The 15,015-nt window shown below is 43.1% G+C and overlaps 1 protein-coding gene across 1 annotated transcript in view; it reads left to right on the top strand.

Moving 5' to 3' along the window:
* TTLL5 (tubulin tyrosine ligase-like family, member 5) overlaps window positions 1-14,366 on the top strand; it is a 343,961-nt gene extending 329,595 nt beyond the window's left edge. The window contains exon 31 of the mRNA XM_006865602.1: window positions 14,279-14,366. Within this exon, the coding sequence (XP_006865664.1) occupies window positions 14,279-14,366 (88 nt within the window). The remainder of the gene's footprint in view (window positions 1-14,278) is intronic.
* The last annotated feature ends 649 nt before the right edge of the window (window positions 14,367-15,015 follow it).

Genomic DNA, 15,015 nt, shown 5'->3' with positions numbered 1-15,015 from the left:
GTGACCTTGCAGTGTAGCGCATTAACAAGGCGCCAACTCAGATACTGATTCATGAGACAAGAAATGGGAATTCCAGGATATGTGTCTGATGTCATCGTAGTTACTGTCATAAACAAGGGGGAATGATGATTTTTTGCAGGAAGCCATTTTCCTGAATACAAAGGGTAGGGGTGGGTTCCTTTAAGCATGGTTGTTTTCTAGTATCACAAGATTTGGGTAAGATTCAACAAAATGTAGTTAAAGATATTGTTAAGTGTTGTTGAGTTGGTTCTGACTCATAGTCCCCCTATGTAGGGCTTCCAAGGAATACCTGGTGAGTTTGAACTACCTACCTTGTTCTAATTGCCCTTGCAGTCCAGCACTTATCCTATAGCACCACACCAGGATGCCAGTCAAAGATGTACTCAGTGGTCAATTCATAATCTTAGTTCTTTTCATGGTTAAAATACACAGATTGGAAAGAAATGAATCAAGAACAAATGGCAAATGGGCTTCAGATGATTGCCCAAAGTATAAATGATCAAAAATTGCTGCTTCTTGAAGAAAAGGAAATCTTAGACGACCAAAAAAAATGTTTCAAAATTTTCTAAATTGGGTCTTTTCAAGAAAATAAGGGCAGACCTTGAAAGCATTTGGAAAAATACCATCTCTAAAATAGTTCTTTGAATCTTGTTTCAGAAGTCTTCAGAGGCATCCAGGTGCCTGGAAGATACAGCTGAGAGTCATTATGCAGACAGTAAACCGAGTCCTTTGTTCTGTCTCCGGCCTTCGCACATGCTATGGGGCCCCTCACACAGTCAGCTCCACAGAGATGCTGCCACGCTTGGCTCCTAAGTCGTGCCTTTAAATTCCCTTAGTCTCTTGGATCTAAATCCTGTTCCCCCTACCGCATCCCCCAGTTTGTCTTTTAGCTTATCATCATTGTGTATCTTTTCCAACTGCTACAGCCTCGATCCCTCAGCTGGATCTTGTCATTGACATTCCTATTTTTCCTTTTTATAAATGCCCTGCTGTCTGTAAGTCTCTTAAGGGAGAACATTAGTTTCACATTCATTCTATCGTATATCGTCTCATTGCCATAGTTACAATCCCCTCCATGCAATCCTTCCCCCATACCCCTCAGGTCTTCAGCACACAGTCAGTCACTCTCCCTCTCTGGGTCTAGAGTCTCCAGCTGCTCCATCGCTCCACATCATCATCTCTGGCTCCATTTCAGGCATTGCTGCTTCTCTGGGTAGGGTCCCACTCTCTGCTCTTCTCCCTTGATGGTCCTAGAGACCTCCGCTCCTAGAACTGAAAAGTTAATCACTCCCCTCCTTGCTATAAAACGTCCACCCTTACATTTCCAACCCTCACAGTCAGTCCTGATAACAATTATTCACTATTGTATCACAAGAGACCCGTCTGCATTTCGTTGCATCAGCCCCGCCTAGTCAGATTGAACACTACTCACTGGAGATTCTACCTTCCTCCAGGCCCTCTGGGTCTCGGTTCCCTCTTGAAAGCTTGTAAGCCAGTCACTTCTTGCCTTTGTAGCCCCCCACCCTCCATTTTGGGTAGCCAATGTCCAAGTTGCACATCCCTGTCTACTCTGTGTGTGGAGGGGGTGGGAATGATTCTTGCTGTAAGGACTTGTTCCCTCCTTTGAGCTACTGCTTCCATAGGTGTAGGTCAAGTTCATCAAATTGTATGAGAATATAAATATATATATATATATTTTTTTTTTTTTTTTTTTTTTCCTCTTCTTTTTACTTCTGGTTGAGCTCTGATCATCCAGTCATTGAAGCCAGGGCAAGTAGGTATTATCTGCAAGTGTGGGTGTTCTTATGCATATGCCCTCTCTTCTTATCGGCTGGACGTTTCACTTTCCACTCTAATCCTCTGTGGCTATGTCACTGACTCTGGGCCCAAGAGTCCCCAGGTCTTGCCACACTGCTGGCCAACCAGGTCTTCACCCGGGTTCACAGAAGTTATTGAACGTTGTAGGGCTTAGCTCACTGCTTCAATGCTGTTTTTCCCTCACTCCCCCTTATCGGTGTCGAGCGTGGTCACCAATCACAGCGTGTATTCCCATTGAGTCTTAGTCTTGGAAGGGGGTTTTCTCTGAGGGGACCCGACCACTTGCCTTAATGTTTTCACTCATAGGGTTCTTCAGAGGATTAAGTGAGGCTCCCCTGGCATGTATTAAGTGTCCTCTGGAATCCTGGTGTGGCTCTGTAGAATAAGCACTCAACCACAAGGTCAGTTTGAACTGAAAGGTCGATGGTTCAAACTCACCAGCTGCTCCTCAGAAATCCTGTACAGGTTCGCTGTAAGTCAGAACTGACTCGATGGCACTGAACAACAACAGCTACATGCTGGTGTTGTAATTGATGGCACTGCTGTTCCCCATTTTTTAAAATTGTTTATTTAATGTTAGCAGTTGATATTCATAATGCGATTTGGCTCTAACTAGCTAGACTATGGAAATTCAAACACATTCTGATTTCCTGAACACTAGCACTTCTCATGACTATTGAAGGCAAAGGCTTAGTTTCAAACAAAACAAAAGATTAGATTTGTACTGCCTGACTTCCAGTCAAGTTGGCTCCCTAAGTTCACGCTTTCACTTCCACCCTCTGCTTGAAACACAAAGCAATACTAGATCAAAAGTTTAAAGAAGAAAACCCAAAAGACACAGTTGAACTTCAAAACAGGAGAAACATTGGCTCCAGAAATGAAAATAATCAGTCAATGAGGTTGAAGCCATTAGCTTTTGGAATTTGACTTTGGAAGGAGCCATTGGCAACCTGGTGTTCAACTCTTGTGACCTATTGGAGACTGAAACTGCCCTACCCAAGTTGTTAGTGCCATCGAGTCAGATCCAATTCATAGCTACCCTGTATAGGGTTTCTGAGGAGCAGGTGGTGAATTTGAACTGCTGACCCTGCAGTTACCAGTCCAGTTCTTATCCTGCAGCGCCACACCAGGACTCCGCCCTACTTTAACCTAAGAGTGGAAACTTAAGTTCAGGGAGGTTCCTTACTTGAAAATACTGATGATTTTCAACTGGGGGTGATTTTGCACCCCAAGAGACATTAGTAACAGTTACGATTATGGGAAGGAGGGGGTGCTACTGGCATCTAGTGTATAGAATTTAAGAACACTGCAAAGCACAGGATGGGCCCCCACAATGAAGAATTAGCTAGACCAAAATAGCAATACTGCCAAGTATGAGAAGCCCTGAGCTAAATCAAGAATGCCGTGGGTGCAGTGAGCTCTCCCAATGGGAGGTGGGGTGAGAGATGCCCAGTCACATGAAGACCACCCAGGAGCAGAAGCTAAGAGGCTGATGAAATGGGTGTGAGCCCACTGCCTGGGGCAACACCTTTTTATAAAACTAGTTCAGGATAACAATGGCATGGCCTTGTAACTGTTCTTGTCTCAAAACTCAACTCTGAGTGAGGTGTTGTAGTACCACTGAGGCAAGGACCCTGAAATGCCACTAGTAGGCCTCGTTCAGGATTCGAGTCAGGGGCAGGGAAGAGACAGCTGTGAAATCTTCAGACATGGAGGGATGAGCAAGAAATAAGAGAACAAATAATTCCTATTCAAAATGAGCCCTTAACACCAAAATACCAAAACAGAAGTAAATCTAATATTGAGGAAGACTGCCAACAACAACTACAAAAATCAACTATTGGAACATGAATTCCTTACAGATGAAATCGATGTTTTGGAACAGTCGGAAATCTTGGATCCCGTGCCTGGTCCGAGTCTCATGGGGACCATGACCGTGGCTGTGATGGAGGTAGCAGAAGAGAGACCTGAAAGAGAGATGGATGAGCAATACTTGAAAACAGAATAGAAGAGACTTTTCCAGAATAGAAGATGTGAGTCTTCATAAACTTTAGCTAATTTCGTTCCATGTACCAAGAAAAATGCACCTCTACACACCTTACAGTTAAACTGCACGGCATTAAAAATAAAGCTGTTAAGTGCCGTTGAGTGGGTTCTGACTCATAGTGACCCTATATAGGGTTTCCAAGGAGCAGCTGCTGGGTTTGAACCACCAACCCTGTGGTTAGCAGCCCAGTGCTTAGCATATATCGCCATACCAGGACTCCAAAGAGAAAGTCTTAAACACTACCTGAGAGAGGCCATTTTAACTATGTAGGAGCTCAAAGTATCTGCTTGGTTTTTAGCACTAGCAAGTGCCAGGAAACAATGGCTAGTATCTTCAAAGTGTGGAGGGAAAGTGATGCTCAGCCTAGAACTTTATAAATCGCTAATCTGTCACTTGGAGTCCTGGTGTGGTGTTGTGGGTTCATGCGCTGGACTGCAAGATCGGTTTGAACCTCAGGGTCGGCAGTTCAAGCTCCCCAGCCACTCTTCGGAAACCCTACACGGGATTGCTCTGAGTCAGAACCTACTCGATGGCACTTAACAACGACAACAACAAGCTGTCACTCAAGTGAAGGCAAAATAAAACCAACTTTAGGATAAGCACTGAACTGCTAACCACAAAGTCGGCAGTTCAAACCCACCAAACACTCTTTGGAAACCCTTACAAGGTCACTATGAGTTGGAAGTGACTCAGCAGCACTTAACAACAACAACAAGAGTTATGGATCTTCACAAAAATAACTACTAAAGAATAAAAGTGAGCCCAGAGGTGTTGGATAACAAGAAGCATCGGTGTGCAAAAAAGTCAAATTGTCAAATGAATAAAAAAATAAGGAGTCGCTAGGTAGTGCATATGCGTAACATGCTCTACTGCTAACCTGAAGGTTGGAGATTTGAGTCCACCTAGAAATACCTCAGAAGAAAGGCCTGGCAGTCTACTTCTGACAAATCAGCCATTGGGGTGGGGGTGATATGGTTTGGTCTTTTTAAAAAAGTGTTTATCCTATAGCGCCACACCAGGACTCCAAAGAAGGATGAAGCATCAACCTTTCTTCACCAAGGTACTATACTGTCTACTTAAAAGGTAAGGTACATTACGACAACAAAGACAAGATGGCAGGAGGCCAAGAGTATTCAGTGGGTAATTAATGCCTAACAGGGTTTGTGTCACGTTCAAGAGCAGAACAGAAACACTGAAGGACTTTATACTTTCTTAGGAAAAAGATTCATTTTTAAGCCAATGAAGAGTAAAGAGATTGGATCCAAATAGAACTTTTTTAATCCAGTGGAAAGAAGACAAAAAGGCAAGGACAGTAAATGGGAAACAACATAAGACAATAGCAATTAGTCCAAATATATGAGTAATTTTAATATTAATAGGTTGAACTGTTAGATCGATTGCTGAAATTGCTTTAAAAAAAAAGTTGTAGGTTGCTTATAAGAGACAAAACTAAAGTAAATTTTTAGTTGAAATAGAGATCTGGAAAAAGAGAAACCATGCAATATTAATCATAAGAAAACTGGTATAGCAATCTTAACATCAAATAAGATTGGGAACTTTGTGCTCATGTGAAACCTGTACAAGATGAAGAGACAGTCATTGGAACAGAACAAGGGAACATTATAGCACGGTTAAAAATCAGGAAAGATGTGTGCAGAAAGATGAAGCACCAACTATCCTTCACCACAGTGCTCTCTGCCCAGCTAGACTCGATCATTCACTGCAGTGGCCACGTAGGACTCAGGTACCACGCCAACAGTTATGGGGTTTATTAGTAAAGTTCACAGGTTACAATACAGGATCAGAAAATGTACATGTACAGGGCACAGTGTTCCAGTCAGCTGATGAATGCCCACAGGCCACAGCACTCCCCCCATAAGTCTCAGCCTGCAGGCACTCGACTCCAGATCCATACATCAGCGAACCTTGCTCCTCCCGCTTAAGTGCTGGGAGGCACTCCATCCTACAACAAGCTTCCTGCCCTGAGTCGCTGGGCTTTCCTTGCTCAGTGGGCTGAGAAGCCCACTGCTCTGTCTTGCTCTCTGGTTCTTGGTTCTGCTGCGCCTCTGCCACTCCTCCAGTGTCATAGTTTTCTGTCCCTGGGTCGAGGAGGTTCAATGTGCATGGATCTCGGGGTTCAAAGGACACACTCGGCTCCTGGCTCCTCCTCTTTGATGGTAGTGAGAGTCCCCATCTCCTGCTTCTGAGATGGTTCATTTTATCCCCACATTCAAGTTTCAAGCTTTCACAATTGTAATTAACTCTGTTAACATCCACAGCTGAATCATATCATCCTCTCAGGATCCTCTCTTACCCACCCCCAGCAGAGCAGAAACCTTGTTTGTTGCACATTCCAGACTGTGGCTAGAAGAAGCATTTGATAGTTCACTATGCCACTGTGTGCAGCAGGAGTTGTATCCTTTCACCAGACTTATTCAATCTGTATGCTTAATAAATAATAAAAGAAATGACTAAAGAATGGAGCATCAGGATTGGAGGAAGGCTCATTAACAAACTGTGATACTATTAGGCAGGTGACATAGCCTTGCTTACTGAAAGCTAAAAGGACTTGAGGCACTTGCTGATAAAAATCTGAGAATACAGCCTTCAGTATGGATCACAACTCAATGTAAAAGCAAAAATCCTCACAGTTGACCAATAAACAACATCCGGATAAATGGAGAAATGATTAAAGCTTTCAATGATTTCATTTTACTGGGATCCACAATCAATGCTCATGGACGCAGCAGTCAAGAAATCAAAGATGCCACTTTGAGGTGTTGGAGACTAAGCACAAACCCACCAGCCAACTGCTTGGAAACCCTACAGAGGTTGCTGTGAGTTGGCACCGACTCGATGGCACTTAACAATAACAAGGTGCACCTGACCCAAGCCAGGTACTTTCAGTCTTATAAGACTGTGAAAGCTGGGCAGTGAATGAGAAAGAAGAGGTAATCTAATTGTGGTGTTGGTGAAAAATATTAAAAGTATCATAGACTGCCAGAAGAACAAACAAATCTGCCTTGGAAGAACTATAGCCAGAATACCCCTTGGAAGTGAGGTTGGTGAGACTTCATGTCATGTACTTTGGACTTGCGGCCAGGAGGAATGAGTGCCCGGGTAGAGCATCACCTCACTGAACTGACAAAGCGGCTGCTACAGTGGACTCAATCCTAGCAGTGGAGAGTGACACAATACTGAACAGTGTTTCATTCTGTTGTACAGAACATCGCTAAGGCAGAGCCGACTCAGTGGCATCTAACAACAACAGCAAAAGAGAATTAAGCAAAAAGCAGTAATAGGAATAAAGAAAAGTAGTTCTATACACTTAAAATTTTAAAATGTATCAATAAAAAGCTGGCAAAATAATCAGGAGAAACTGGTAAATCACCAATCACTGTAAGTGATTTATTTAAATATACTTCTATCATGAGGCACTGTGGAATAATGCACTGTACTGAAAGGACGATTTGAACAGCAAGGTCAGCGGTTCAAATTCACCAGCCCCTCCTCAGAAACCCTATACAGGGTCGTTATGAGTCAGAACCACCTTAACAACAACATCAGTTACTAATAGGTAACTCAGGTACAAATTACTGAGGACTTTGAATATTTGAAATGCAGAGCTGACGATGTGTATTAATCAGTGGCTTTTATTCTTTCTTGACCACCATTCACAGTAAAAAATGCATTTCAATGCTGCCCAGTAAAAATACTTGTTGTTGTTGTTGTTAGATGCGATTGAGTTAATACCGACTCATAGCAGCCCTAGGCACAACAGAATGAAACACTGCCCGGTCCTGGGCCAACCTCACAATTGTTGCCATGCTTGAGCCCATTGATGCTGCTGCCTGGCCAACCCATCTCGCTGGAGGTCTTCCTCTTTTTCTCTGACCCTCCACCTTACCAAACATGATATCCTTTTCCAGCGATTGGTCCCTCCTGACAATATGTCCAAAGTATGAGAGACAAAGTTTGGCCATCTTGGCCTCCAAGGAGCACTCTAGCTGCACTTCCAAAATATTTACATGTATGTATAATGTAATTAAGGAGCTCTGGTAGTTAGTAGTTATGAATCGGGCTGTTAATCTCACGGTCAGCCGTTCAAAACTACCACCAGCTGTTCCGCGGGAGAAAGGTAAGGCTTTCTGCTCCCATAAAGATTTATAGCCTCAGAAACCCTGTCCAGGGTCGCTATGAGTTAAAACTCACTCCACGGCACATAACAACAACAACATAATGTAATCGGAGTCCTGGTGTGGCGCTGTGGACTAATGCATCAGACTGCAAAGTCATTTGAACTGCAAGGTCAGTGGTTCAAGCTCACCAGCTGCTCCTTGGAAACCCTATACAGGTTCACTATGGTTCGGAATCCACTCGACAGCATTTAACAACAACATAATGTAATTAAAATTTCACAAAATATTTATGATCTTTAAAATGCTTATTATGATCATCTAAATTGATTTTACAACTCACTTATGAATCCTAGCTCAAAATTTGAAAAGCACTGATAACTAGGCATAGACTCTTGCACCCAACAGGGAAATTAACATTCTTTTCCAGGTATGCATGGAACATCAATAAAAATTTAGTATATACTCAGCAGTTCAAGCTCACCAGTTGCTCCTCAGAAACCCTATACAGGGTCGGAACCGACTCGACGGCACTTCACAACAACAACAAATACTAAGGAGCTCTGGTAGCGTAGTGGTTACGAATCGGGCTGTGAACCACAAGGTCAGCAGTTCGAAACTACCAGCTGTTATGCAGGAGAAAGATGAGGCTTTCTGTACCCATAAATATTTATAGCCTCGGAAACCCTGTACAGGGTTGCAGTGTGTCGGAACTAACTCCACGGCATATAACCACCACCACATGTCACAAATGATGGGGTCATGGTGTGGCACTGTAGAATAAACACAGGACCACTAACCTAATGTGAAAGCTGGACAGTGAATAAGGAGGATCGTAGAAGAATTGATGCCTTTGAGTTGTGGTGTTGGAGGAGAATACTGAGGGTGCCATGGACTGCCAAAAGAACCAATAGATCTGTTTTGGAAGAAGTACAACCAGAGTGCTCCATGGAGGCCAAGATGGCTAAGTCTCTCCTACTTTGGACACATTGTCCAGAGAGAACAGTCGCTGGAGAAGGATGTCATGCTTGGTAAGATGCAGGGTCAGAGAAAAAGAGGAAGACCCCCAACGAGATGGATTGGCCAGGTGGCATCATTGATGGCGTCAAGTGTGGCGGCAGTAGTGAAGTTGGCCCAGGATCAGACATTGTTTCATTCTGCTGTGCATGGGGTCGCTATGAGTCGGTTCCAACTCCATGGCACCTGACAACAACGACAACTAACCTAAAGGTTGGCAGTTCAAACCCACCAGCTGCTCGTTGGAAACCCTACACAGGGTCGTTATGTGTCAGAAGTGACTCAGTGACACTTAACAACAACATCACAAATGAAGACTCCACAATTAAAAAAAAAAACAAAAAAAACCACAGTATTAAACGGCTCATACCTTTTAACTACAATGCATTTAAATTAGAAATAGACAACAAAGAGATAATGTTTTTAAAGTCTGTATTTTTGGAAATTTTTTAAAAATAGAATACCTACTCCTGTAGCATCAGCACTGGACTGCGAACTACAAGGTCAGTGATTCAAACCCACCAGCTGCTCCTCGGAAACCCTATCTATATAGGTCACTATGAGTCAGAACCCGCCAGATGGCACTTAACAACAACAGTTACTAGTGTGATAGAGACGATCTTAGAACTGGATGACAGGAACTCCTACAATAGCCAAAACTGCACTCAAAAGGAAATTTGAAACCTTGAATATATTTATTACAGAGCCAAGAAGGATTGAAAATAAATGAGCTAGCCATTTAGCTTGAAAAGCTTCAAGAGTAAACTAATGAAAAGATAAGAAAAAGCACAGAAATTGCCTAGAAGAGTCTGGCACATGGGCGAATGGTACCTCAGTGGTTGGCCTATGGTAGGTGTTCACTAAATACTTATTGAAGGAATGAATAAAACAAAGCAAACAGGGGATCACCTCTGGAAAGACTAATAACATGAGAGAAAGACCCATATCAGTAAGATTAGGACCAAAAGGGAAAGAAGTGCAGACAACAGTGGTTCACGTATGTTAGGGTTACCAAGAGTCCTGTTCACCACTACTGCACTAGAGCCAAGTTCAAGAAATGAGTCTTGATTTGGTTTTAGAACCAGGCCCTAGTTAAAGATTCGGTTTGCTAAGGATTAGCATATTAGCCTCTCTATGGAATGTGTATGGTGGTGGTGTGCCACGGAGCCATTCCGACCCATAGCGACCCTATGTAGGGTTTCCAAGACTGTAAGTCTTTACAGGAGCAGAAAGTCTGATATTTTTCCCATGGGACGGCTGGTAGTTTCGAACTGCTGACTTTCAGGTTAGCAGCCCAACTCGTAACCGCTACGCTACCAGATAAATGTGTATACAGTCTCTAAACCCCCAGAGAAAAAGAAGGGGTACAACACATACATGTGTGTGCAAATAGGTATGTTTTGAGGAAAGTTGTAAGATAGTTAAAAAAAAAAAAAAAAAGTCCAGGTATCTTGAGTGTGTTCTTGTTTTGGAACCCATTTATTTCATTGGGATTTCGTCTCTCCTTTTTGGAAGAAGTTGACTGTCACTCGTTTTATATAAAAATGATGTAACTAGAGTATTTTCAAGCCCTTCACAAAGGCAGCCATGTCTGTTTTGCCACAGCCCTGGCGAAGTCAGCATTTCTAACTCTGCGTGCTCTTCCTGTTTGAAAACTCTTGAGCCTTTTCCTTTTGTGGGTCCTTCTTTCTACAGAAAGGTCATCCCTGATGTGGTGGCATGAATCCAAGATAAACTGTTCCTAAACCATTGAAATGGAAAACCAGGACCTCCGTATTGGAGATGTGGAAAACCTTGAAAAGAACCCAAAAGGGAAACAATATAGCCACCACACCACAGTCAACCTTGTGAAGTAATGGACAAAACAGACCGTAAAGAAAGGTATCATTTTCAGAAGTTTCCAGTGATCACCAGAATGGGCCAAAGAAAGTACAGAGGAAACCACAAATAAAGGATATAAAGATCCGTGAAGAAGCATGTCAAAAGTCTCACTGGCAAAATGGATAATGGGGATCGTGTGCCTTGAAACCCTCCTAAACTGACGATGATGTATAGGCTAGTCAGATGGTGTGGTCTTGATGCCAGTGTTTGATTGAGTTGTCTTCTCTCAGTGGAGAACTACACTAAAAGAAGTCTTTCAAAATGATACACAGGTAGTATTTCACTTTAAGTGACTTGACACCTGGTACTTAGAGTAGGAATAATGTCCAAGCCAGGCTTTTCTTGGACTGCAGAACAACAGAAGAGGTAGAAGACAGGTATGGAGCGAGTGAACTGAATTCTGGGTTGGGATGTGTTCATTCTTTAGGTGCTAGCTGTGAGCAGGTCCCAAGGAAAAGATACTGCCTTAGAAGAGACAAGCTTTGACTATTAATGGAATATTTCTCATTTTCTTGCTTTACATCTCCTAGACCCTAGCACCATTACCAAGAAGAGCAATTAGGAAAGTCACAGGACTATGCACAGTTACAACTCGTCTTGGCTTTGAACTCTTAACTTTTGTGTAATGTAAAGATAATAGCACCTTTCCTATCTTTTTATTATTGCTAATTGTAGAACTTTTGGTACTTTTGTAACTTCAGTGTTTTCTAAGTTCATCTTTAACCACCTCTTCATATTCCGTATGTACTATACCCAGAAAATGGGTAACAGAGCTGCATCAGACACCTGGTTCACTTTGCAAATTCAGCATTGAGAGAGAGAAAAATTATTAATTAAATCAAGTGGATGATCCCACCTGATGTTCCACTCAGGAAGAGATTGCAGATAGGTTGTTCCTCTGGTCAGTCTTACTTCCCACAAGCCTCTCTGCTAGGAAGTCCATTCCATTGCACTGTGTGTTATTCACAGGGTTAAGAGTCTTCATGTTTAATACTCATGACCCCTTAAGACAAACCAACTCCTTCACTCCGTGTACAATTAAAGAAATGGATTCATCCGATGCTAGCAGGAAAAAAAATGTTTATGCTTGATTTATGAATAGATCATTTGTCAATCTCAAGTGAGACCTCCTGGTAAAGGACTTTAAGGGTAATTTTGACTTTGAAATTTTTGCCTTGTATCCTTGTATGTTGTAAATTAATGACCTTTTGTCTTCGATTGCAAAGTATTCCATATTGATGTTAGAGTCAGTGGCTCGTCCAATTTGGTATTTCTATATATAAGGAACCCTGGTGCCTCAGTGGGCTCATTACACATATTCACTTAGCACTGGGCTGTTAACTGAAAGGTCAGCATTTTGAACCAACCAGCTGTTCCACAGATAAAGATGAGGCTCTCTGGTTCTATAAAGATACACAGTCTATGAAACAGTTCTGCTCTGCCCTGTAGGGGTCGCTATAGGTCAGAATCGTCTCAACAGCAGTGGCTATATCTGTGTAGGTTATAGTGAATGCAGCGAGCGTCAGTCACCATTGCTAAGTGAAAATACACTGTGCTAGGATATGCTTGCAGTTCACCATCGAATTTAACCTTCACAATAAACCCTCTGAGATTGTTGTGAAAGGCACAGCAGCTGCCTTCACGAGAACCACGGGAACTTGTACATGCCTTTGACATACCTTCTTACAGAACTGTGTCATGAAACACAATTATTTCTGGGGAAGCAGCAAAGAATCACTGCAGGAAGAATCAGCACATGCGAATTAACATCCAGCCTCTGGACAAGCTGTGTTTGAAAGTTGGGCAACTAAGTGACTACCAGATTCTCCAAGTGTACCTCATACCTCCTTCCTCTTCATCTGCCAGCCAGTGTGCCTCTGACCTCTGGTTATATGAATCACATGGGCACCTGAGACTCTATAAAAATCCCTAGTCCCCAAATCCTATCCTAGACCTACTGAATCAGAATCAGCAAGGGAAGGACCTAGAAGAATGTCTATTTAAAAAGTGACCTCAAACAGTGCTTTACTAGGCTCCCCACTCCACTTCACTGTGCTGATGTGTAAAGGTTCCTTGCACATTCCGAGGCCCCATCTGCCTCAGAATTGCTAGGCGTGCTATTTATTCTCCATTGAAAGCTCTGTCTCCCTCAGTAGTATTCTTAGCTAATGCCTACGTGTCATAGCTTCATGACTTGGCTTACATGTGCTTTTTTTCAGAAAGACTACCCTTGACCACTACCATCACCGTATCTAAATTAAGTTCCTCCGTTTCATTTCATAACACATAGCATTTGTCACATAGCTTGTATCTTGTGTATTTGCTTAACATAGTGCCAAGTACAGATAAAGCTTTAATAGTTTTTGAGTGCATGAATGAATAGAAAAGTAGATGGTTGAGCTAGAGATGCTGAAGATTGCATTGGATACTACTCAACAACCAAAATCGAACTGAGCATAGGAAAACTTTAACCTCACAAGTAAAAATTTTGTATATCAACTGTTGACCTTTTGGAATACATGGGTGTTTGTTATTGGAGGTGGGTGGGGAGGAGTGTGCTGTCCAGCACACTGTAAGATGTTTAGCATCGTCCCTGGTACTCTCTATTTACCATCTAGTTGCTAGACAGTTACGAGATGTTCCTTCAGGGGCAAAACTCATCTGTCCTCCCATCCCCATTAAGAACCATTGCTCTACATGGACTTTGTTGTTGTTGAGTTCCGACTCTTAGTGACCCTGTATAGGATTTCCATGGACACCTGGTGGGTTTGATCCACTAACCTTGTGATTAGCAGGCCAGTGCTTTACCACATTGCTACATGAGGACTCCTCATGAATGTTTGCTTAAAAAAAAGCACATACATTTTCTAGCAACTTGACTTATTCCACAAATACGCACTGAGTGCCTGCCATGTGCCAGAAGGAGCTCTGGTGACACTGCAGTTTAAGCATGGGGTCCTAACTGAAAGATCAGCAGTTTGAACTTACCAGCCACTGTCTAGGAGAATGAGGAGGCCGTCTGCTTCGGTAATGATTTAGCATTGCAAACCCTATGGGGTAGTTCTGTCCTGTCCTATGGGGGTGGTAAGTTTGAGCTTATCCTGTTCACTGGAGACATCGAAGGCATCAACACCCATGCTTTCTTGAAGCTGTATTTCAGTGGCGAGAGATGGACAATACATTCAAGCTATGTAACACTTCAGAATAAGGGGCTGGTCCAGTCAGAGATGTCCTCTCTCATCAGGCGACATGTGCACTGTATCTGGAAGAAAACAAGAGACCGAGCCACACAGCAGAGGCACGTTGTGATGTCCCCGGAGGGCTTCTGCAGGTCTGACCACACTCCTTTGTTTTTTAGAGGCTCCTCGGCTGAAGGCCTGCTGAACGGACTCCAGAGCAGTCTTAACCCCGCATCCTTTCTGCCCATCACCAGCTCCACAGGTTAGTAGGTACCGCGGACCTGGGCTGGGTACCTTCTCTCATCTGCCCCTGAAGAGAGCAGAACGTGAATGGGCAAAGTATCCAGGCTTTGGAAATACTGACAAACAAGCACATTTTTGTACATTCTTCTTTCCAATGCTCTTGAGAGGTTAAGACAGAATGGCTTTCTGAATCTAGTTAGGGGTAGATGGGATGTCCCCGTGTCTCCATCTGACAGAATACTCTAGAATGCCACCAGGTTCACAGCCTTTAATAGAACTCCTCTCACCTTGACTGGTATGTCAGTGTTGAGCTAGCATCCCCTCACGTGCCTCTCACTTAATCCTCTAACAGCCCTGAGAAGGAGATCTCACAAAGGCAATGGACTTGTTTGTGGGAGGTGATCATGACTGCAGAACGTGACTTGGGTCTTTGACCTTATTTTGTACTGTTGGCACAGTTTATAGACAGGTGGTCATTGAGGCCCTGAGCCCTCCCAGCTCAGTACTTACAGGGACAATTTGCTGTGAGTTGTTATTGTTGTTAAATGCCATCAAGTTGGTTCCCACTCATAGTAACCCTGTGTATCATTTGCAAGGATGTACATCTCTTTGGGAGCAAAAAGCCTCGTCTTCCTCCCTCAGACTGCTTGTGGGTTCGAACCACTGACCTTAT

Source organism: Chrysochloris asiatica, unplaced genomic scaffold, assembly GCF_000296735.1.
Source record: "Chrysochloris asiatica unplaced genomic scaffold, ChrAsi1.0 scaffold00079, whole genome shotgun sequence".
Classification (NCBI taxonomy): Eukaryota; Metazoa; Chordata; class Mammalia; order Afrosoricida; family Chrysochloridae; genus Chrysochloris; species Chrysochloris asiatica.
This window is presented reverse-complemented; position numbering and strand designations above follow the sequence as displayed.